Raw genomic sequence first — 23,988 nt, forward strand, 5'->3', positions numbered from 1 at the left:
GCATCTTCTCTATATCTTTCCTATAGGCGCTATATTCACGATATGACTATAATTGTGAATTGTTCAAGTTGCTTTTAAAAAAACCCACACCTTAGGCGGTGATTAGGATTGTTTACAAACAAACATCCGACCTGGATATGACCTCTCCCTTCTCCTAAGCCGGGCAATTCCTGCCTTGTTATCTCTTAACGCCTTGAATGTTGCAAATGATGGTTGTCCGAATGGGCCAACTAAGCCTAATGAAAGCTTAGCCAAAACAAAGCGAGAAAAAAAGGGGAGTGTTCCCCTATTGACCCAATCAAGGTCTCATCCAGCAGACCATATCCAAAGTACTCTTCTCTATTCTCTATCAAAATTGCCCGCCCCCCCCCCCTCCAGGGCTCGAGCCTTCCCACTGTCATCTATAAGGTCCTAACTCAGCCAGCGCATAAAACCCTAGGGGAAAAGCGTTGCTTGTCTTCTCTTCCATACAGGAGTCCATTTCGCCATGCCAGACCAGCCCCATCCGAGGAGATGGGCGGGGCCTCCCTGGAGGATCCGACCCGCCCGCCCTGTCGAGAGGGCCCGATTGCTCCCCAGCCTGGGCGAGATGGGAGGGATCTCTCTGGGCAACCCGGCACACCCATTCTTCCACAAGGATCACAGCCCGGCTGGTGTCACCCCTAAGAGGCGGCAGCCTGGGCCAGCTGTGGCTCAGAGGTTGATGCCCGTGTTGCTGCTCCTCATCTGGTCGCTATTCTCTCTCCCTCTCTGCGCCCTGGCTAAGGCTGGAGTTGCAGCCAGGGACATTCCTGATAGATTAACCCTTGGAACTCTCCGGCTGTTCTCAGCGGCAGATATTATTGTTGGAACGCCTTCTCTCACAACCTTGCACCGTGAGAATCCACTGAACCTGCAATGCTAAGACTATCAGTAGCTCTCCTCGTTCTTGAGAAATCCATGGACTCGCGCCATGGCTCTGTAGCTTTGGTAGTCAAACAGCAAGAGCCACGCATTGGACAATTATGCAACCCTTGGTTGCCTTCCTTCCGATACATCATCCAGCCACAGCCTGTATCGTTTAGCCATGTTTATTGTTTGAATTTATTGCATGCCCTAATTTTTGAAGTTATGTTATTTTGTTATTGCTGCATTTCCATGCTGTCTGTCTGCGGGACTCTGCTACCCCAAGCTCCACCCCAGAGGCCGGCCGCCCGCCCGGCCGCTCCGGCTCCGCTGCCTTCGATCCCTCCTGTAGCCGAAGCTTGGCAGTGCATCCCTCTCCAAAGAGGCGAGCCTGTCTCCCTATAACTTCATGTTAGGAGCCCGGACTTGTTTCCTGTAACACCAAGACTATTGGCCGACTGGCCTGTGCCCTTCTGAAGCCCATCAATTCTACCTCCATTGCTCTGGGACGCTCTGGCCTCGAGCAGCAGGAACTTCGTCAGCGACCCTGAACAATGCGTGCAGCTATTGATGACTTATTGTTATTACATCACCAAGGTTGTGAGAATGTACGCATAATATGTGTTGTTTTAATCCTTCTGATAATTCCCCAATTGATTCATATGAAAGTCGTGAGCTGCAAGAAGTTGTATCTAATCTGAAGTATGATGTTTTGCCCCATTGGTGGTCAGCCCTCTGGAGCTGGCTGCCGGGAGGATGGTTGAGTGCTATTGTACAGCTCTGCATTGGTTTAATTGTGTGCCTCACATTGCTCCGGATCTTGTTTGGTTCAATGCGTGTCTAATATTGCCTGTAACATGTGTAGAAGCCCCTCGAATTTCCCTTACCCGCAGCCAAGTTCTAATGTTACACAAGCAGCTTGGTCAGCTTGACCGGACGGGCCGGAGGAGACAAAGCGTCCTTCCAGTAGCACTTAAGCGTTTGGCCCCCAACAAAATGTAAAAAAGGAGGAGATGTAGTAATGCACTGCTGATCCAGCAGCCGTGAAGTAGAAACGTTGGGGCCATGCCGGACCTGCGGCCTTGCCGGTCGCATCACACCCCCACTCCTCATCCCCCCATGAGTCACCGGTCATGAACTGTCTGACTCAATCACCGGGCGCAGGGACAATGGTCTTGCCCCCAGGTGAGGATTAGGCTCAGACGCGTACGCTCCTCTCCGCACGTAGCCAGATGAGATCATGCATCACATGATGATCTCCCGACCTCCCGCCTCCCGTTCTCCCGGAACTCCCCCCGGTCCTCCCTCCTACACGCCCCCGAGAGAGTAACAATAAAAGGTGCCAGGAACCGGCAGACGAGAGACTCGCTAGGAACACGGACCTCCGGTCTCCCGCTGCTGGCGATCTCCACCAGATGTTATCTCCGCGTCTCGTCTCGTTCTTACGCTGACCGCGTGGGTCGACTACACTTACCAGGATACAGAGGACTCTGAGGCAGAACCGGACAACACAGTGCAGCCAGAGTTGGCTGCTCCTGAGGAATACTAGGCTGCAGAGCCAACTCCCAGCCCTTCCCTGCCTGATGACATGCAGGTGGAGGAGCCTGCAGATCCTGCTAGGGAACTTAGTATTGAGTTAGCTGTATGCAGGAGGCAGAAGCAGAGGCAGCTACTGCAGAAACAAAGGAGGAGTGCTCATATTGCAGCAAGATATGGGAAGACAGAAGTGTCAGCCTCTGATGAGAATTAACTCCTTGCAGAATCCCAACCCCTTGGACAAGGCTCTATAAGCCTTGCTGTGAGCTTGCTTCTGCCTGGGTGCAACAAGTGTGTTTCCTGTTGCCTCTGTGTGCCTACTCCGTGTGTCTACTGCTGATTCCCAGCCTGTTTACCTGATCTCCTGTGCCGTGACCTGTTGAACTGACTCATGACTATACCTTTGCCTGCCACCTGCCTTGACCCATTGGACTGTCTTCTATGCTCTTCTCTGCCCCCTGTTCTGTCCTGCGAGACTGGACCTGACCACACCCGCACAGCATTCCGCCCCCTGCCTGCCTGCAGCACACTGACTGTGGTTCTGGCTGTACAGATTCCACCTTCTAGGTGGGACCAGGGGACAGGGCTGCTGAATTACAGCTCATCTTCAGACTACAGAGATCAGTTCCCTGGAGAAAATGGGTGTGTTGGAGGGTAGACTCTATGGCCTTCTACCATACCCTTCTATGTACACGTTTATTTACTAAAATTAAGCTTTCCATCGCACTTGCACAAACAGTAAATTTGGCCTTAAAAGATCCTACATTTGGAGGGATTCTAATCAAAGCTAAGTCATAAAGGGGGCCCTTCCCCATGGCTATTCTTGTGGAAATCCCAAAAGGGGGACAAAATGTGGAACTGTGTTTTCCCCTCCAACAAACTGTTATGCTTCTCTTCTCGTGTCTGGCTTGGTTGGGGGGAATCAGCATGATATTGGGGCTCCAGAGGGATCAGAGCCCCCCAAAAGCTTGGGGCCTTCTTCTCCCTCAGCCACAAAATCCCACTGAACTATTTTTCCTCGGCTCAAGTGGGCTGGTTTGCCCCAAATCAGTTGTGCGCTCTTGCCACTGAGGCACAAGAAGCTAAGGGCAACATTCATCCTGGTATCTAATAGTCAAGAACTGATCACGGTGTACATTTTGCAAAATAAAACCGACACTTGGTGGCCCTTGTGGTCTTCTCTAACTCTGTGATTCTATCACAGCAAGTCGTGGCTGCAATTCAGCATTTCTGGGAACCCAGGGGAATCCCTAGATTTGCTGAACACCAGCTTTGTAAAATAAACCAGTTGGGAAGGGTAGAAAATCCCCAAATCTTAACAGAAGCATCTGCCCCCGTACAGACACCACAAATAAATGCATCAGCATTTGAGCTGCTTTTTTCATTGCTATAACAACCAGAGATGCCATGTAAAAATGTGGCCGCAGCTACCTGGTGCAGGTGGGGAGGGAAAGCGCGCTCCAGCTTTCCTTCTCCCGCCAGTAGCTTCTCTCCCCTCCTTGCAATGCTAGTGGAGTTAGCAAGGTGGGTAAACATGGGGTGGGAGGGCAAATACTACGGGGAGGGGAGAAAGGCAATAGGGAAGGGAAGGCACTGCTGATATGGCACAGATGTGGTTGGGCAGACTTACTAATGCATGCATCAGAGATGAAGAAAGTGAGGAGGCAAATAGGACCACATGCCCCACCCCACATCCTGCAGAATGGATCAGGGGGTTGAGAGCTTCTTTAGGGGTAGGACCCCATGCCCCACCCCACATCCTGCAGAATGGGCCAGGGGGTTGAGAACCAATCCCTAAAGCTTCACCCTTGCACCGAAAATGCTTGGCTGCAAACCTTCGAATCTCGCCAACAGGGAAGGGAAAAAAATGGTCTCTGCAAATTAGCAATTAAATGCCCTCTGTTTATGCAGAAATAATTGGAATCCACCACAAACACATCTTCGAGAATCCCACCAAAGGCTTTCTGGTTCATGAGCTCTCTAGAAAAGAGGAGGCGAATACCTACGTGGTGATTGTACATGTTGAGGCAGAAATTAGAGTTTTTATCTTTTTTTAATTAAGTCAGAGGCTGACATCTGAACAAAGAATAAGGGCTTATGTTGACAGAAGAAATAAAGGAGGTCAGACACTCACCGTTCATTATGAATGCTTAGGGGATGATTAACTAAGCTACTTTCATTCCAGTGTTTAATTTCAAACAGATGAAGTATTAGCTGGGACTTGCTTCTCCTGGTTCATTAATGAGAACAACATGCTTCAGGAGGGGAGCTTTCCCCATTTGCGCAGCCTGGTATAGTGACTTGGGTGTTGGACAAGAATTTGAAGACCAAGGTTCAAGTCACCATAGAAGCTCTAGCCCTAACCTAACTCACAGGGTAGGTGGGGAACAATATCACACTTTCAGTTCTAGGTTGTTTCCAGATTCTGCTGGGGTCCAACCTCTAAGAATATAAGAACATAAGAAAGAGCCTTGCTGGATCAGACCAGAGTCCAACTAGTCCAGCACTCTGCTCCTCGCAGTGGCCCACCAGGTGCCTTCGGGAGCTCCCATGCAGGATGTGAAAGCAATGACCTTCTGCTGCTGCTGCTCCTGAGCACCTGGACTGCTAAGGCATTTGCAGTCTCAGATCAAGGAGGATCAAGATTGGTAGCCATAGATCAACTTCTCCTCCATAAATCTGCCCAAGCTCCTTTTAAAGCTATCCAGGTTATTGGCCATCACCACCTCCTGTGGCAGCATATTCCAAACACCAATCACACGTTGTGTGAAGAAATGTTTCCTTTTATTAGTCCTAATTCTTCCCCCCAGCATTTTCAATGTATGCCCCCTGGTTCTAGTATTGTGAGAAAGAGAGAAAAATTTCTCTCTGTCAACATTTTCTACCCCATGCATAATGTTATAGGTTTCAATCATATCCCCCTCTCAGACGTCTCCTCTGGATCCAACAAGTAAGCTGACCATGGCTTGGATACTCCAGCCCAGCCCAGATTTGGATACAGGTGCCACAATCTTGGTTTGGCCCTGATAGGGAGCAAGGAAGCTGGAGGGGAAGGGGCACCAGTTCAGAAATTCACCAATCAATAAAAAAGTTTGATGAGTAACCGGCAAGACGAGTTTGAGTATTGAAAATGCCCTTATGATACAATAGCAACAATTAGAAAAATCTGACTGCCTGAGTCCTTAACCACACACAGTGGTGGTGCCCTGATGCCATCAATGGAAATGCAATAAGATTGACTTTATAAGACCTTAGAAGGGTACAATTCACTTTAGGATTATAATATAAGTCATCTAAATAACTGGACAAGAAGCAATACCCCCCGAGGTCATGGTTATTCAGGTCATTGTGCATTCTCCTCTTTGTGCATTCTTTAAATAAGAGACATCAGGTTGACTTCAGTAGCTGCTTTTCATACCTGAGGAGTCCATCCCCCCCAACCTCTCTGTGTATGTGAGCTGTCAAGTCACAATTGATTTATGGTAACCCTAAAATAAAAAAATTAGCTGGGGTCATTAGCTAAAATAAAAAAAATTAGCACAGGGGTCATGAGTAGACACCAAGTGCATACAGAAGCACTCAAGTAGCAAGCCTGAACTAAAAAAAAATCCTATATTTGGGTTTGGTTCTTCAATGTTACTTTTGACTATAATGGAGGTTATTGTTTCCTCTGGCTTTAGGTGAAAGCTGCTAGTCTTGTATGAATAGAATTTTGTAGCACTCAATGAAGATGTTCTGCAGCAGAGAAGTCCCCACGCAAAACAATGCAGCACAAGTGGAAGTGAGGCTTAAGGATTCAGGCCTTGTTTTCCTTTCTACTATGTGTCATTTTAAAATTGGAGGTGGCAGATGAGTAGCAAGGGTTGACAAGACAGCCATCGAGTTGTGAGAGAAATGTGCAAATCAGACACACCTGAATTTTTTGGATACCTCAGAATAGAATGCTGAACCCCTGGTTGTGATTAGATCTGGCTCCTATTCTAAACTGACAGATTAGCATAGTTATACAGCAGTAAGGACAGGTCAGTGATCTTACTCCTAGGGAAGAAAAATGTGCATGCAAACAATAACACACTCGTTATTAACCATAAAGTCTCTAAGGAGAATTCACTTTCCTGTTCAGTCATGTGGAGGAGAAACATCATAGCAGAGACAAGAGTTTTGCACACAAAAGGTCAAATCACCAGAACATCTAGTTCATAGAACTTGGATACCTGGAACGGAAACATTACAGTGCCGTCTTTAACAATTCTACACCCTTCTAAGTCCATTGGCCTAAGTTGAGTATAACTCCACTTAGAATGACATGGTTAGAAAGCCTTGCAGTATACATCCGTGCTTCTAAACCAGTGGTTCTCAACCTGGGGGACCCCTTTGGGGGTCGAACGACCCTTTCACAGGGGTCGCCTAAGACTCTCTGCATCAGTGTTCTCCATCTGTAAAATGGATAAATGTTAGGGTTGGTGGGCACCACAACATGAGGCGCTGTATTAAAGGGTCGCGGCATTAGGAAGGTTGAGAACCACTGTTCTAAACCCAAGGGATAATATGAAGCAGCTATGGCAGGCTATGGATCTAACTAAAGGCAGCAGGGCAGCAGCAAAGAGGATCCGATCCATAGGCCACGACCCAGACAGGTGTTTCCTTGCCAAAGCTCTATTGAGCTTCACACAGCCTGCACAAGAACATGTCGCTCCTCTTGGATTACTGGAAACTGCCATGTGGACATTCCACATCAGGCACCAGTCCTAGTGTGTCCAATTTAGACCTAACAGATAAGTGTGCAGGCTCACCATAAGGCAGAGAAAAACTGATTGTTATTAATAACGCAGAAAAGCAACAGATCCTTTCAGTAACACACACACATGCTGTAGATGACTAATTCTTTTGGCTGATTCTTGGCACTGAAACACAAGGAGCTAATAAATGGTTGGCACCCAAAAAGAGCTGCATGGTGTATTCCTCTTTTTTTTTGGCAGGAGAAGGCTTGCATGCCTGTGTCTGTTCAGACACCTCATCCTGTTGGAACAGGGAGACGCACAATCTCTGTAGTCAGCCTTGTGGAAGGAAATGCAAAATAAAAGTAAGCCTAGATTGCACCTCAAGACTTTTGGGGAGCAGGTGGATTGTTGGCTCAGTGTCTGAAAAAATTCACATTTCCCTCCACTGTGAAATTATTATAGAAGTCTTTATGGTTGGTAAATATGCAATGAAATGTCCTTTAATTCCCTAACACACGCCATGCCAGCAAACCACATCTGCGTAAAGGCACAGCACAGCGTGTGTGTTGTTATGTTCTGTCCAGTCGTTTCTGACTTATAGCAACAGTATGAATTCAGGACCTCCCCAACATCCTGTTCTTAACAGCCTCGCCCAGGTCCCCTTCCGCACTTGCAGAATAATGCACTTTCAATCCACTTTCGCAATGGTTTACAAGTGGATTTTGCTATTTCACACAGTAAAATCCAGCTTCAAAGTGGATTGAAAGTGGATTGAAAGTGCATTATTCTGCATGTGCGGAAGGGGCCCAGGTGTTGGAAACTGAAGACTGTAATCTTTTTGAGGGAGTCAAGCCATCTCATGGCACATCTTCCTCTTTTCCAACTGCCTTCAACTTTCCTAGCATTATTGTTTTTTCCACTGAGCACAAGGTGGGGAGGGAAATACAGCAAATTCAGGGGTAGTTTTTTAAAAGTCATTTTGAAATGTTTCCTTTCCTCATTTTTGCACACCCCAGTTTTAAGAGCATTAGGAGAATATTGTCAAAGACTTTCACAGCCAGAATCACTAGGCTGTTGCGGGTTTTTTGGGTTGGATGGCCATGTTCCAGTAGTATTTTTTCCTGATGTTTTGCCTGCATCTGTGGCTGGCAGCCACAGATGCAGGCGAAATGTCAGGAGAAAATACTACTGGAACATGGGCATACAACTGAAAACCTCCACAAAATCCCATTGGAAGAGTGCTTCTGGATCAGCCCCAGAGGCCATCTAGACCTGTGTCCTGGCTCCAGCAGAGACCAGACACATGCTTTCAAGAAATCCCTAAGATTGGCACAAAGACAACAGCCACTTCTCTGTTGTTTTGCCACAGCATTCCATGTTCACAGGTAGAATAAAAGTTGATTGATATCCCCCTTTCTCTCCTGTAAGGAGTCTCAAAGGGGCTTACAAAGTCCTTTCCCTTCCCCCTCACAACAAACTCCCTGTGAGGTAGGTGGGGCTGAGACAGCTCGGAAGAACCGTGACTAGCTCAAAGTCACCCAGCTTATCACCAGATAAGCTTCCACAACTCAAGTGGAAGAGCAGGGAATCAAACCTGGTTCTCCAGATTAGAGTGCACATGCTCTTAATCACTATACCACGCTGGCTCTTCCACCCCTGGACATGGAGGGCTCATTCAACTGTCCTAAGTAAAAGCTTTTGATAGTATTCCTTCCTGGGTGTTCCAACATTTATCATTCTAGTTATCAGAATAATGTCTAAAACATCTGAAATAGTTTTTTTTCCCTACAAAATTCACTTGGGAAGGGGTTCAGTATTTTCTTCAGACCAGAATTAGAGAAATCATTGCCTAGTCATAAAGGGCTGTAACTCATGCTCTGCCCCAGACTGTGACTCCCGTAGCTTTAAAACCAACTCGGCAACCTTGAGCATAACTTCTCTGTGTCATTAAGAAGAAGAAAATCATAGAATCATAGAGTTGGAAGAGACCCCAAGAGCCATCAAGTCCAACCCCCTGCAATGCAGGAACACATCATCAAAGCGCTCCTGACAGATGGCCATCCAGCCTCTCTTTAAAAACCTCCAAAGAAGGAGATTCCACCACACTCCGAGGTAGTGCATTCCACTGTCCAACAGCCCTGACTGTCAGGAAGTTTTTCCTGATGTTTAGGTGGAATCTCTTTTCCTTCACCTTGAACCCATTACTCCTGGTTCTAGTCTCTGGAGCAGCAGAAAACAAGCTTGCTCCCTCACCAACATGACATCCCTTCAAATATCTAAACATGGCTGTCATGTCACCCCTTAACCTCTTCACCAACTAAACATACCCAGTTTGGATTTATATCTCCCTTTTCTCAACCTTTAAGGAGTTTCAAAGTGGCTTACAAACTCCTTTCCCCCTCTCCCCTCAACAGACACCTTTTGAGGCAGGTGGGGCTGAGAGTTCTGAGAGAACTGTGATTAGTCCAAGGTCACACAGCAGGCTTCATGTGCGGGAGAGGGAAACACATTCAGTTCACCAAATAAGATTCCACTGCTCATATAAGGGAATGGGGAACCAAACTCAGTTTTCCAGATTAGAGTCCACCACTCTTTAACCACTGCACCACACCGGCTCTCAAAGATCTCTGTGCAGCATGTATGAATTGCTGGACTTGGTCCACAATGAGCACCTAGATGGCTTTCACATCCTGTTCTACCCAGCTAAAAACAAAAGCACCTGGGGATTCTCATGCATGCCACATGAATATGGCCAATGAATTATGGCGTTTCACAAGCACTGGGTGCTGAGGAACATTTCCACCACGTGCCCCACTGAACTCAAAGAAACTTGTCAAAGAGCCCATTCATTTCCATGGGTCTTTGCAGGAGGGAGTTGTACCGGATAGCGCTTGCCAGCTGCAATTCAGCGAAAAGCCACAGGAAGGTTCTTAGCTTTTTAAAAATGATTTAATATTCTAAAATAAAGCCCACGCCTAACACAAAAAGCAGAACAAGAAGCATTGCTTCGAGCACTTGCCCTCTCGCTTCCTGCTGGGAGAGATGCCTGCCAGGTGAGAAGCAGCCATTATCAGGGCAGGAAGAAGGGGTAGCGAGACCAGGAAGAAATGGTGGTGTGGGCCAAGATGCAGCCCTTGTGCTGCCACTTCACCATTTTTCATATATATGTATGCAGGAATGTATATTCATGCATGCATGTGTATATTCATGCATATATATGTATATTCATACAGACCAGCACAGTGAAGTGGTTAAGAGCAGGTGCACTCTAATCTGGAGAACCGGGTTTGGTTCCCCCCTCTGCCAGGGTCTCAAGCAGACATCTTTCACATCACTTTCTACTTCATCCTTTTAACAGGCAATGCCAGGGATCGAACCCTTCTGTATGTAAGGCAAATGGTGAGCCAAGTGGGATAGCCCTAGGAGGAATTACAGGGAGGGAGAAGGACCACACATGGGGCCATGAACACATTAGGCTGCTTTAGCCTGAGTCAGAGCCTTAGTCTATTGATAGTTCTCTCCCTGAGAGCCAGTAAGGTGTAGTGGCTAAGACTGGTGGACTGTAATCTGGAGAACCGAGTTTGAGTCCCCACTCCTCCACATGAGCGGCAGATTCTTATCTGGTGAACCAGATGTGTTTCCCCACTCCTACATTCCTGCCGGGTGACCTTGGGCTAGTCACAGAAGGGAGCAGGGTTAGTTGACGGCATCTCCGGTTTTAAGCAGAAGGAGCAGGAAGTGATCTGTAAGGTGTCTGCCTGAGACCCTGGAGAGCCCCTGTCAGTCAGCAGAGACAACACTGACCTGGATAGAACAATGTTCTGTCTTAGTTTCAGGCACCTTCATTTGCTCAGCACAGCATTAGCTCCTGTCTATTCCACATTGTGCTCTTGTTACCTCAACGGATCCCACTGACTCTTGGCTGGAGAACATCATTCCAAGTCTGGACTGAAGTACGGTCACGAGTGGGCGCTTAACACATGAATGAACTCTGTACTCTCTCAGCCCCACCTACCTCACAAGGGGTCTGTTGTGGGGAGAGGAAGGGAAAGGAGTTTGTCAGTCACCTTGAAGTTTTTTTTTACAGGAGAGAAAGCTGGGGTTTAAATCCAAACTCTTCTTCTTCCCTTCTTCTGGAGAAAGGCAAGTATACAAATATTTTAAAGGCATAAATGAACACAGATAAATTCTTAGCACCTTCTGTTACACAATTCATTCATGTGTTAAGCGCCCACTCGTGACCGTACTTCAGTCCAGACTTGGAATGATGTTCTCCAGCCAAGAGTCAGTGGGATCCGTTGAGGTAACAAGAGCACAATGTGGAATAGACAGGAGCTAATGCTGTGCTGAGCAAATGAAGGTGCCTGAAACTAAGACAGAACATTGTTCTATCCAGGTCAGTGTTGTCTCTGCTGACTGACAGGGGCTCTCCAGGGTCTCAGGCAGACACCTTACAGATCACTTCCTGCTCCTTCTGCTTAAACCGAGGGATGCCGCCAATCCAAATTCTGCTCCCTTCGCCATGTTTCACCACTGGAGCCAATCGCCCCCCTAGGCAAGCCCCCTAGTATTTATATCAAACTTTTAACTCGAGTTGCCAGGGGCAGATGTTGCACACCCCTATTCCCTTCTGTGCCTGATGAAGACTCCAAGACTTTTGGCACATGCAGACGCAGATTGCTCACCAGGCTAATTCTCAGCCTCCGGAGTTCACCGCACCCACGCAGCATCTGATTTCTCAGGACCAGACAAGGACTCAGCAATGCCTCATCTCGAGAACAATTTCCAACAGGGTTTGACATGGCCATAATTCTAGATGTCCCCTGCCCCAACACAGTGCTGTAAAAAGTCTTAACGATACGGTTCCCTTTTTTGTGTGTTTCCCATAAAGTTTTATGTGGAGCTATATAATGAAGAGAAGTATTGTATTGTCAACGGCTTTCTGACTGGATTCAACCTTCGTGGATTTATCCGGTGGTTAGCCGGGGACACCGACCATATGGCCGTGGCCACTATAGATCTCTTGTTCCTAACGTTTTGCCTGGATCTGTGGCCGGCATCTTCAGAGGTGTATCACAGAGAGAAGTGAAAATAAAACAGAGGGGAGAACAAGCTACAAGAGAATATACTACACTTCTCTCTGTGATACACCTTTGAAGATGCTTGCCACAGATGCAGGCAATATGTTAGGAACAAGATCTACCAGACCATGGCCACACAGCCCGGAAAACCCACAACAACCACATGAGAAGAATTGCTTTATGGCAACTGTGCCAAAAGTATGGGGGATAAGTCTCGGTGAGGTTTGATCAATTTTGGTTGTTACATGTTCAAGTGAATGTCCTCCTTTCTCGCTTCATTTTCCTAGCATGGAAAGAGCGCAACCTGATATCGGCTGGCCACACCCTGTGTCCATTCAAAGCTAGCAAACCGTTCTGTACAAGATACTGTCAGAGTAGTGCAAAGTCCATGGCCTGAAAGACCTCATTCCTACCTCCCTACTTTAAAAAACTCCTCCAACCTGATTAAGAGTTCTGGAAATCTCAAAAGCTCCTGCCCCATTTTGTGGTCTTAACAGAAGGTATACAGAGCGATCCTTTTTGAGCAGTATCAAAACAACTGCATCCAAACCTCCCTCTTTTTTGATCTTGATATTTGCATGCTGATAGGTTAAGAAGCCACAGAACTGTGACCCTTCAAACACTTGGTGGACCCCCTGTGGTCCTGCCTCTCTGCTCTCTGGGTGACTGTAGAAAAGCAGTTGGGATATGGTGCAGCTGGACAACTGTGTTCACAAAAATACTGAAAAGGTCACTGAACTCAGCTGGTATGGAGGGCAGTAGCAAAAACGTATCCCTGTGGTGAGCATCACCATGCCTACAAACCCCAGCTCCTGGTTTCACTCACATTCTGGCTTCACCGCAATTAGCGTGACCCAATGTGGAAATATGCAGAGGAAGGGGTGTGGTTATGCAGATTAGGCCAGGATTGATCCCCAGTGTTTCTCCTGGAGTTCTACTAGAGAAAATTAAACGGGATGCAAGCTGGAGCAAACAGAGAATGGTTCTGCCAATAAGTAGATTTAACCCCAATCTCAGTGATGTCCTAGAAATATCTTTTTACTGGGGTATATTCAGTCATCCTCCAAGTAGCCTTCCTCTAGGAGGACGCACCATATTATCAGTTTCTTCCCCAGTTATGGACTACAATTGGCCATGCTGGAAGGGGCTGATGGGAATTGTAGTTCATAACATCTGGAGTGCCAAAGGTTCGCCACCACTGCAGCATAAGTGGTTAAATTGCAAAATGCCTCCTTGGGCTGGAGGAAGACTTCCAATTTGCTGGAGTATAAAAATTTTGATCAATAAATAAACTGTGCTCAGAAGAGTGAAGGACCGGGTAGGATCCACCCCATTTTGGCCTATGGATATGAATAGCTGCCATTCACACTTATGGGGGAAAGTAAAGTCCAGGAATGTGGAGAGAGTCAAACAGGGTTTTCACTTTTAGTACTGGGTGGTTCAGGTTTTGCTGACTTGGCCCATACAGGAAACTGCAATAGAACGGGGAAATATCGCAACAGGTTCTCCCTCCTTAGTTACCAGCACAAATATTGAACCACTATATCAAGCAAGCTGCCAAGTCCTGGGAGAAGGTGAACAACACAAATACAGCAACAAAATGGGTCAAATGCAACACACTGTGCACCCACAATGTCACACACCCCTTTGGTCTGAATGCATTGATGTGGAACTTTGTCGCTTTCTGGTTTACTGCCCATAAGAAGGAACTCAAACTCCATGCATACAAGTGGAAGTGTGGGTGGGGGAAATAAAACCATAGCCTTTAACTGCCCTTCAAGATGTACACAAAAGCATACACAAACAATTTGGCCAGTAATCAGGAGAGTTTGAACATGCCCCTGAGAGAGAGAGAGAGAGAGAGAGAGAGAGAGAGAGAGAGAGAGAGAGAGAGAGAGAGAGAGAGAGAGAGAGAGATTGAGGAGCTGTCCATGGTACTGAAATGGAAGCAATCTTCCTTTAGAGCATTTGGCCTAGGGGCCACTGGGTAACTCCTACACTGACCAGGACCCCAATATTGCTCAGCCTTCTTGGTTCAATGAGGGGTCAAAGAGGGATGAGCTCCCCTCCCCCAAATTTGGCAGCCTGGGCATGAGTAGAACAGCTAAAAGAGCTGCTTGTCAGAAATCTGCAATACAAAAGCCTGGCAGGGGAAAATGGTGGGCGTAGGTGGGCTTGAAGTAGTTAAGGCACTTATGGTATGCATCAGCATCTTATGCGTTGGCCTTCCCAAAAAAGGGGGGGTAGCTTTGATTAGTTCACAGCAACAGATTTATTAATTCTGAGCTCAGGGCGATGAGCACACGGCCGCAGCCAGATTCAGCACCCAGGTTCGAGTAGCACAAGTCCAGTTCCCTAAGTCTTTGGGGTCTAAGTCCCAGAGTAATGGCCACCCTCTCACCAAGAGCACTTAAAGTGCCAAATTAGGGGCAGGAACTACCTTGGGGTATTCAAAGTCCCATCCCTGTTTAATTCTGTAGGAATGTTATTGCAGAAGTACAAGAAGGAGTGTGGTACGCTGGTTTCAAAAGTTATGTCAGGCTTGGGCTTACTGTCAATGTGAACACATATTTTTTTTACAAAAATAATTTGTTATTTATCAAGGAGGAAAACGATAGTTTTTTTAAAAAAAAATGCATACATCAACATATTTCCAAGATGTAGGAATAAAGAGGGTCTTTATGTGACAAGGAGCCCTAAATTTGCTCTGTCTGCATCACTGTATCAGCCAGTAACAAGGCTATTCTCCCCACTAGCTCAGTTTTTTAAAACATTCCAGGTTTTAGATAAGAGTTTCTCAACGCGGCCAAGAGCTCTGTGCCGTCTGGAAGACTGTTTGGCCTGTGCAGCACGCCAAAGTTGCTCCAGTCAAAGGTACTGCAGCTCCAATTGAACATGCATTCCTTACTAGATGCCAAGAGTGTGCCAAAATATGTTCTGCTAAGGCATGCATGCAGAAGCACAAAGGGAACCATTCTAGAGGGCTGATGGAGATTTCGATGTTGCAAGAAGCTTGGGGTTTGGCGAACACTCTGGCTTAAATACTGACTTGCTATTTGCAACAGCGTCCCCAGAGAGACAGTTGGAGAACCTGTAGCCATTCGGAGCGGGCGGGAGCCAGCGATCCTCTTTCAGAGAGCCCTTTCTCCAAGAGGCTGGGCTAGGCCTTAAGACAGAAGCCAGCCAAGCTCACAGCCTCTACCACTGAGGGCTTTAGGGGAAAGCTGGAGAAATCAAGACCAACCTAGGCAGGGAAAGAGGATGGGAAGGGAGCGCGGGTTCCGCCTCTCCCTTGACCTGGTCCAGCTACCCAACCCAAACAGAGAGTGTGGCTTACCTTTAGCCCAGTTGCTAGCTCGGAGCCTGCTCCACCGGGACCATTCCTGACCTGGAGTCCAAAACCAAAGGAGGCGGAAGATGGGGAGTGGGGGAGAGGGAAGGGGCAAAGGATATGGCCAGTCGATCAGCTTCTTGGCATATTTCCTGACAATGTTATCTTCTCCAAAGATGAAGAGGGATCTGTTGACTGTGAAGCAATTCTGGCGGACAGGGATGGGGTTGTAGAGGGCCATTGTCCGGGCCCTTTGGGCTTTGGTTTGCTTGTAGGCGCCCGGGGTGCCCCCCGAAGGAGCAGGGGCGCCCTGGCGGTTCTGGCTCTGCTCGGCGGCTCCCGATCCCATCCTGCCGGCCATCGCCTCGCCGAAGCGAGCCATCCTGGAAGGCAAAGAGAGAGGTGATCCCAGCGAGGCCCCCTTTCCCCGTCCCCCCGAAACAGGCGGGTGGCCAGAGAGGTGAGGCTGGCGGCAGTCCCGGATGGCTCTCCTTCCTTCCTCCCCTGGGCGAGGGGCTTTACAGCCACGCGGTCAGCGACTCCTCCATTCCTGTGGCGGGTGTGCCATCCTTTTCAACGCAAAACGTGGTCAAAAAAACCCATCTCTTGGGGGAATCAAAAAAGCCCTCGCCAGCATAAGATCAGTCAGCCCGGGAAAACAAAAACCACGGCCATTTGGGCAGAGGATTGTCCTAAAAGGGGGCTGGGGGCGGTTTCCCTGGGGGGGGGGCAGCAGCTACCTCCGACTCTGTCCCTTCCCTTACATGCAGCAATCTGCACCGAGGCTGGGCTTTAAATCAGACGTCTCCTGTCTCCTCCTCCTCTTCCTCCTCCTCCTGGCTTTGTTTTACAGGCAACCAAAAACAGCCTCCCAGGGGGTCCCCCACCCCAGCTTCTCCGCCGGACCCCCACGCCCAGGATCCGATCTGGAGGAGGCGGCTGGGGAGCAGACTGGAGAGGGGGCTGCTGCTATCCTGGCGTTGCCATCTGCCCATCAGGAAGGGGAGGCAACTGCAAGCGGGCGCTCGCGGGAGGTGGGGAAACAGGTTGCTTGCAGCAAAGCCCAGGCTCCTGGAGACTTCCAGGCAGCGCCGGCTCCATCCTCTTCCTCCTGCTCCGCAGTGGCGGGTCTCTTGGTAGGGAGAGGGAGGGGGAGAGAGAGAGAGAGAGAGAAGCTTCAGCCTGTTCCACCCCACTTTCACACACGTTCTTTCTTCAAGCAAGGAAGCTAAAGTTGTACCAGGAGATGGGCGGGGGGGGGGGGGAGTGGCTGCTATAACTGCCAGGTTTCAGGATGATGCCACTGAGCAGCCTCTCTCTCTCTCTGCATCCCATGGTAAAGATCCACTAGCAAGCTCACATCAGTTCTGCCAAGAGAGAATTGGGAAGCAGGGGAGGGGTCTGCCAGGAACAAAGGAAGCGCCTGCAAAGGCAGCCTCCCCTCCCCAGCCAGAAAGAAAACCAGATGACTTGCTGGCTGTTAGGAGAGCAAAGAAGAGTTTGGATTTATACCCCAGCTTTCTCTCTTGTAAGGAGACTCACATGGCTTTGCATAGTCTTTTCCCTTCCTCCTCTCCCCACAGACACCTTGTGAGGTAGGAGGGGGGCTGAAGAGTACAGGAGGAACTTGTGATTCGGCCCAAGGCTGCCCAGGGGTGCAGAAACGTGTCTGGTTCACCAGATGAGAGTCTGCTACTCATGTGGAGGAGTGGGGAATCAAACCCGGTTCTCCGCATTAGAATCCATCTATTCTTAACCACTACACCATGCTGGCTCAACGGGGTGGTCCCCGTTTCCTTATGGACCATCCCTGCCTTTAGTGAGCCAGGGGGGATTAGAACAGATCAACTCTGTTTAGGAGGGCACTGGATGAGCAGAGATCCAGTCCCAAACTACACACATGCATCAGCCACCACAAGAGAAGTCCCGCCCTAGCCCCATCACTGTGACCAGAACTCCGCCTCCCCGTGCTGGAAAGTTCGATGGTTATTTTATGTATTCATTTCCTTTCTCCCCAAAGCAGCCTATGTTCTTCTCCCCTCTGTTTTGTTTTCACAACAATCCTGTAAGGTAGGTTGGGCTGATTGTGATTGGCCCCAGCTTTTAAAAAGCCAGTGTGGTCTCCCAGGGATTCTGTCCTATCTCCAACCTCAATCAACATGGGGTAACTCTACCACAGGGCTGCACGGCCAAACCTGCTCCCACATTCCTTTGGGTCTTGGGTGAGTGAAGCTGGTGTGTGGTGGGAGTCTGAGACAGGTGGCTGCAGAAGCACAGTAGCCACCAAAGCCAAGGCCAGTTAGGTTAGTTTGAAAGTTTATACCCGCCCCTGTGGCAGGACCTCAACGGAGGCTTGCCATCCTCTCTTTGCCCTCCCCTCACAATACAAACATACCGTGCGGGGTGGGTGTTGGGGCTGAGAGCTCCTTAGAGCTGTGAACCTCAGCCCAAGGTCACAACCAGCGTAATGTGTTGGAGTGCACAAGCTAATCTAGTTCACCAGATAAGCTTCCGCCAACCAAGTGGCAGAGCGGGAAATCAAACCCGGTTCTCCATTTTAGAGTGCACCTGCTCTTAACCACTACACCACTGCTGCTCTCTTTCCAGTGTGTGTGTAAGTGTGCACTTGGGTGGCTTCACGCCGGGCTCCGAAGGAGTGAAAACCTCCAAAGTGCATTACTCCTAAAACAATACCCTACCAAGTCTGGGGAAAACATCTCTCCAGATGTGGCTGTCATTGGGCACTTTGGTGGCACATGACCTTGAGGCAAAATTTGGCAGGCGGCAGGCTGATTCGCTTGTGAATTTTAATGGCTGTCTGGACTGGAGTTTGGCATTCTGTCTGTCGGGATTTTATTGTTTTCAATCCATCAAATAACAGTTTCACTCCTCAGACCAGTAAAATATGGACTGTTCAGTGACACTCTCCCTATCCTCGCACTATTTTACTGGGTAAAAACAATTGGTATGGCATTTGTAGGATATATATAGCCAAAAGAGGTGTACAGGAGATAAAACTGGCAGAAACAGCGCCTCTGTTACATGATATTCCATCGGCTGTGTGTGGGAGGAATGAGATGAGGGAGAAATAATCTCGCTGGCACACTTTCAAAATAATAAAGGCTACAATACCATCTCCACTAAATACCCAAAGCTCATAGTGTTGGGCAAAACTAGGTGCCACCTCAATCTGACGAACCGGTTTGATTCCCCGCTTATGCTTTGGAGCTGTGTTGAGGTTTATCTGGAAAATCGTGATTAGCTTGTGCATCTCCAACATTATTGCCAGCTGGGTGACCTCAGGCTAGTCACAGCTTCTGAGCTCTCTCAGCCCACACCCAATTTCACAGGGTGTGTCCTCCTGTTGGTGAGGAAGGGGAAAGGAGCTTGTCCAGCCTTTGAGCCTCCTCTTACAGGAGAGAAAGGCAGGAATATACTCAAATCAAACTTCTTCTTCTTCGTTGTTACAGTTTGTTAGTGAACAGCTTCCATTGCAAAAAAAATGAAATCCAAACTACAAAAAAATATTCTTCAATGAACAAATGGATTGTTGCAACTAATGATAATTAGCCCTCCCATACTTTTCATTTTACATTACTTGGGTTTTGAGTAGTTCATGAAACAATGCTCACACAGACTCAAATACAGCAGAAGTCTGGGAGACCTGGTTTCGAATTCCCATTCTGCCATAGAAGCTTGCTGGGTGACCTTGGGTCAGTCACTCTTCCTTAGCCTAACCTACCTCACAGAGTTGTTGGTGAGGGTTGGATAGAAAGGGAGAGAGATGGACACCCCCTTGAGCTTCTTGGAGGAAAAGTGAGGTTAAGAGGTAGTATATCAATAAATAATCATACAGTCCAGTTCCTGCACACTCCTGAATGAACTCAGGATTAAGCCATACAAATGAAAACTGGAAAAAACTTCAGATGCATTAGTAGGTAATTTTGTGTTTGCTTGACTATTTATTTAGAAGAGGAGGAGGAGGAGGAGGAGTTTGGATTTATATCCCCCCTTTCTCTCCTGTAGGAGATTCAAAGGGGCTTAGAATCTCCTTTCCATTCCCCCCTCCACAGCAAACACTTCTACAGATGGATGGGGCTGAGAGAGAGCTCTAGAAGAGACTGTGACTACAGCCCAGCTGTGACTAACTGGCATGTGTGGGAGTGCACAGGCTAATCTGAATTCCCCAGATAAGCCTCCACTCCACAGCTTATATTTACATAATTTATACCCTGTCTTTCTCACCAGCAGGGTCTTTATTGATTTTAACCCCAAAACACACCACACCATCCAAAGCCACCAAAACACCAAGATGTGTTGCAAATTAGAATGAGGACTGGATGTAAGTACTCTGAATACTTGCAGTATAATTGGAAATGAAATTAGAAACCCCAAATGCCAATGTGGACTTCCTATACAGAAGCACAAAGATATAGTAAAAAGGAGTATTCCACCCGATAAAGCAATGCTAACTCTGCGTCGTGGTTTGCATTTTTTTAACAGAAACAGCAATGTTAGCTTTATTAGGAAAATCTCGGATTCATTTATGTGATTTAAAAATTGCGTAGTGAGTACCCATTTTTTCCAATGTGGTGCTTACATGATGCTTTAGCTACTAAGATTTTAAATGGATGGATGGATGGATGGATACATATTTTATTGAGTTGTTCTGTAATATGAAATAATACCCAATGAAAGTGGGGGTAGGTCGCTCAAAGGATAACAACCCAATCCAATATTTCAACTTCTCTACACCACAAAGGGGTCTGATTGGACCTGGCCTAGCTCCAGATGGCCCGCCAAGCAGGGACACGCATGACTTCTTCATACAAAAACATTCCCTGTGCTAACATACTGGGGGGAATGCCAGGTTGGAGCTATTGAGAAATGTCTGCACTGAAGACTTTCTCCAGGAAAGAACATACTACAGACATGTGAGCCCCCATCTGCAGCCTTTCAGCCCAGGGACAGATTGAGCTCTGTGTTTATGGTACCTACTCTGTGACCATAAGGTTTGAAGGTCCCTGGGGCTGGGGTAGCTGGATGGTTACCCTAATTTCTTCCAGATGAGCAGAGATGGCTGGCCATCATAGAGAAAGGGGCTTTGCCTGCAGGCTCCACCGCCTGCCACAGTGGAATGCTGCCTACCTCCAGCTGCCTCTCTGGGCCACCTGTGGGACCTTGGTGGAAGTTCTGCAGGGCCACCTGTGGGACAATTATTCCCAATCGGGCAACTTTGGGAGGCTGCTGGAAGGGTTCTATTGCCCCCCCACCCCGAGGATCAGAGCTGTCTGTTTTTCCATCCCGGTAGGGCCCTGATGATTTCACATCTTGGGTCCCTATCTACCTCCCTCACACACCACTTTTGGCCTTAGATCGGCTTCTGTTTTTGTACTAATTTCTGTTGTTTAATTGTATTTATTTTAGAAACTGCTGCTTAAGTTTTAATAAGTTTTAATGGGTTTTAAGTTTTATTTGTATTGGTTGCTGCCCAGAGAACAGCTAGCTGTGCTGTGAGCCGCTTCGAGCCCTTCGGGCAAGGCGCCCTATATAAGTCCAATAAACAAACAAACAAACAAATAAATAAATGTTACATGGCGCTCAGAGTATGAGCTACCAAAAGGAACAGATGAGGCATTGCACTGAGCTTGCGCCTGGAATCGCGAAATTTGCTCCCCACAGTGTCCCCCCATCCCTCACAGCATCCCGTCTCCTCGGCTTCCCTCATGCATCTATGAGCTCAGCCTGAGGTGCAGGCTGGAAAACAGCTGAGGACTGTTCACTTAGCGAGGTGCTGAAAATGGCCTGGTGGAACTACACTTCCCAGTGAACCTTGCGAGCCCTGAAGTCTCAGGTAGTTCCCACCTCAGGTCGCTTTCAGCCTCAAGTGAACAGTCTCGCCAGCCTGCACTTTCAGGCTGAACTTAGGGCTGCGGGTGTGTGAAGTGCCTCAGTGCGTGCAGAGTGCACCGGGCACAGTATGGCCCAGCTTTGCCTTTGAGCCTTGAGGCAAGAGAAAGAAACCCGCCTCCTTAACCCTGAATCAGTGCCCTTGGGAAAGGGGTCCAAGAGGGTGGAGATATGCCTCTTTTGGCAAAATGCATACACGCTGTACACACATCCAGAGACACCCAAGGGTCTTTGCAACATCCAGCTCCCTCTGCTCACACTTATTGAGGGGCATTTGGCTAGTCTCATAATTTAAAAACAGAACAACTGCAAATATCACCAACAGGCTTGTAAAACTTAGTGATAACCCACAGGAGGAAGGGGTTACTGGTCTTATCATGATCATGCACATGTTGGGCCTCAAACAGGATACAGTCAGCATGGTTGTAGGAGAGCCTAAACAAAGGAATATCAGAACAAACCATAGCTCCCTCATCTCATGTGTTAAAGCAGAACCTTGTTGAGAGATCAACCACTTACTGTCATCTATGCTAAGGAAGGAAGTTTAAGTGTTTAGGAAATGCAGAAATCAAGGAACAGGTTTTTGGTAGGGAAAAATGCCACTGAGTGAAAGATGATTTATGGTGAACCTGTCGGGGTTACAAGGCAATAAATGGACATAAACACAGGTTGTTTGCCATTGCCTGCCTCTACATAGCAGCCCTTGACTTCCTTGGGGGTCTCCCATCCAAGTACTAACTAGGGTTGACCCTGCTTAGCTTCTGAGATCCAACTAGCCTGGCCTATTCAAGTGCAGGCAAACTAACTTGTAGGAGTGGTTCTGAGGTGATTTAGTTGTTTGGCCTGATATGCAGGTGGATCTTGTTCCTAACGTTCCGCCTGCATCTGTGGCTGGCATCTTCAGAGGTGTAGCACAGAGGGAAGTCACTGTGTCCAGCCCATTTAACAGACTTCCCTCTGTGATACACCTCTGAAGATGTCAGCCACAGATGCAGACCTAACGCAGGGAACAGATCCACCAGACCAGCCGCCACACAGAACCGAAACCGGGCCACAACCAGTTGAACTGTTACCAAGAAAGCCTTGGAGAATAACTTGTAGGAGTTGCTATAGAAATAGGAGGTTGTCTTCTTGCTTGCCAAAGTAGAGAATGTTTAGTTCTTTCTGATACATGAATGATATAAGACTTAAATGCTCGCCGGGGGTGGGGGGTGGGGTGTTAAGTAATACAATTACCAAAAACAACATCAGACTTTCCGAAGATGTACGTAGTGGATGGGAAAGTGATTCTCCAAAAAGTTCACCCCAAGATCTAACGTGGGAAAGAAGGTGACATTGTATAGCCCACAGGTGTCAAACTCGCGGCCCTCCAGATGTTATGGACTACAGTTCCCATCATCCCCTGCCAGCATCATGCTGACAGGGGATGATGGGAACTGTAGTCCAGAACATCTGGAGGGCCGCGAGTTTGACACCTGTGGTATAGCCCAATCTGGTCAGGTCTTGGAAGCTAAGCAGGATTGGTACTTGGAAGGGAGACCGTTAAGGAAGACTCTGCAGAAGAAGGCAAAGGCAAACGATTTGGGCTTCTCACTTGCCTTGAAAGCCTTTGCTGGGGTTGCTATTTGTTAGCTGTGAATTGTCAGCACTTTATACCCACACAAGGTCCAATGAAGACCTGCTCCTTTGGAAAGTTTGGCACTACAACCGTAGCATCTTGAGAATGAAGCGAGGTACAGGAGAAAGCTGGGGTGGTATCATATGGGCTCTTATTCCTACGTAATGACCATCAAGTCACAATCGAATTACGGTGACCCAGCAAAGGACTTTCAAGGCACATGAGAAGCAGAGGTGAGTGGCTGTTGCCTTCCTCTTTCTGGTGGTGGTCTCCGCAAGTAATGACTCCACTTATTCGTGAGATCAATGGACAAGATCCGGCTGTACCAGTCTGCCTTCCCTCCCAACATAAATTACATAACACTGTAAAAATTGCAGAACATAAAAGGATGGCAAATCTTAGAAATTTGCTCTTTTTTCTGATCATCTTTATTTGGGCTTTGTTGTTTTTTTAGGTCCTGGCCCCACACAGCTTTGGTTTATCCCCTGATTTCTGCACGCATTTTTGTGCCTTCAGTTTTCACTTTGGGGTTTTGTTCCCTTCCCCCCAATTCTTTTTAGACCACTTTTACTTCAATCATTTTCCGGAAGCTGAATCGGAATCTGATTTTTCCTAGTGTGTAATACTTCTATCAGGTTTCTTTGTTGTGCCCATTCCCACCCACTTTTTAATGAATTGTGGTCATTGGTGGAATTCCCATGGTGTGATACGCGAAATAGCCAGGTTTCAGCCGGAACTCCCCACTTCCTGATCGTTGAACATGCATTCGTCCCGGTTCTGTCGCTCCCTCTCCCCCTTATCATGTGTTTTTAAAGAACCTGCATGTAAGTGCACCTTTTTAAAACATGCGACCTGCCGAATCAGTGGGGAGGTTTGGGATTTGAATCTATGGCGGGGTTTTTCATG

General features: G+C 47.8%; 1 protein-coding gene across 1 annotated transcript in view; it reads right to left on the reverse strand.

Moving 5' to 3' along the window:
* The window catches only part of CACNA1E (calcium voltage-gated channel subunit alpha1 E), a 485,501-nt gene that overhangs the window by 401,978 nt on the left and 59,535 nt on the right, over positions 1-23,988 (reverse strand). The window contains 1 exon segment of the mRNA XM_048497813.1: positions 15,677-15,937. Within this exon segment, the coding sequence (XP_048353770.1) occupies positions 15,677-15,937 (261 nt within the window).

The sequence above is a fragment of the Sphaerodactylus townsendi genome, linkage group LG05 (assembly GCF_021028975.2).
Source record: "Sphaerodactylus townsendi isolate TG3544 linkage group LG05, MPM_Stown_v2.3, whole genome shotgun sequence".
In the NCBI taxonomy this organism is placed as follows: Eukaryota; Metazoa; Chordata; class Lepidosauria; order Squamata; family Sphaerodactylidae; genus Sphaerodactylus; species Sphaerodactylus townsendi.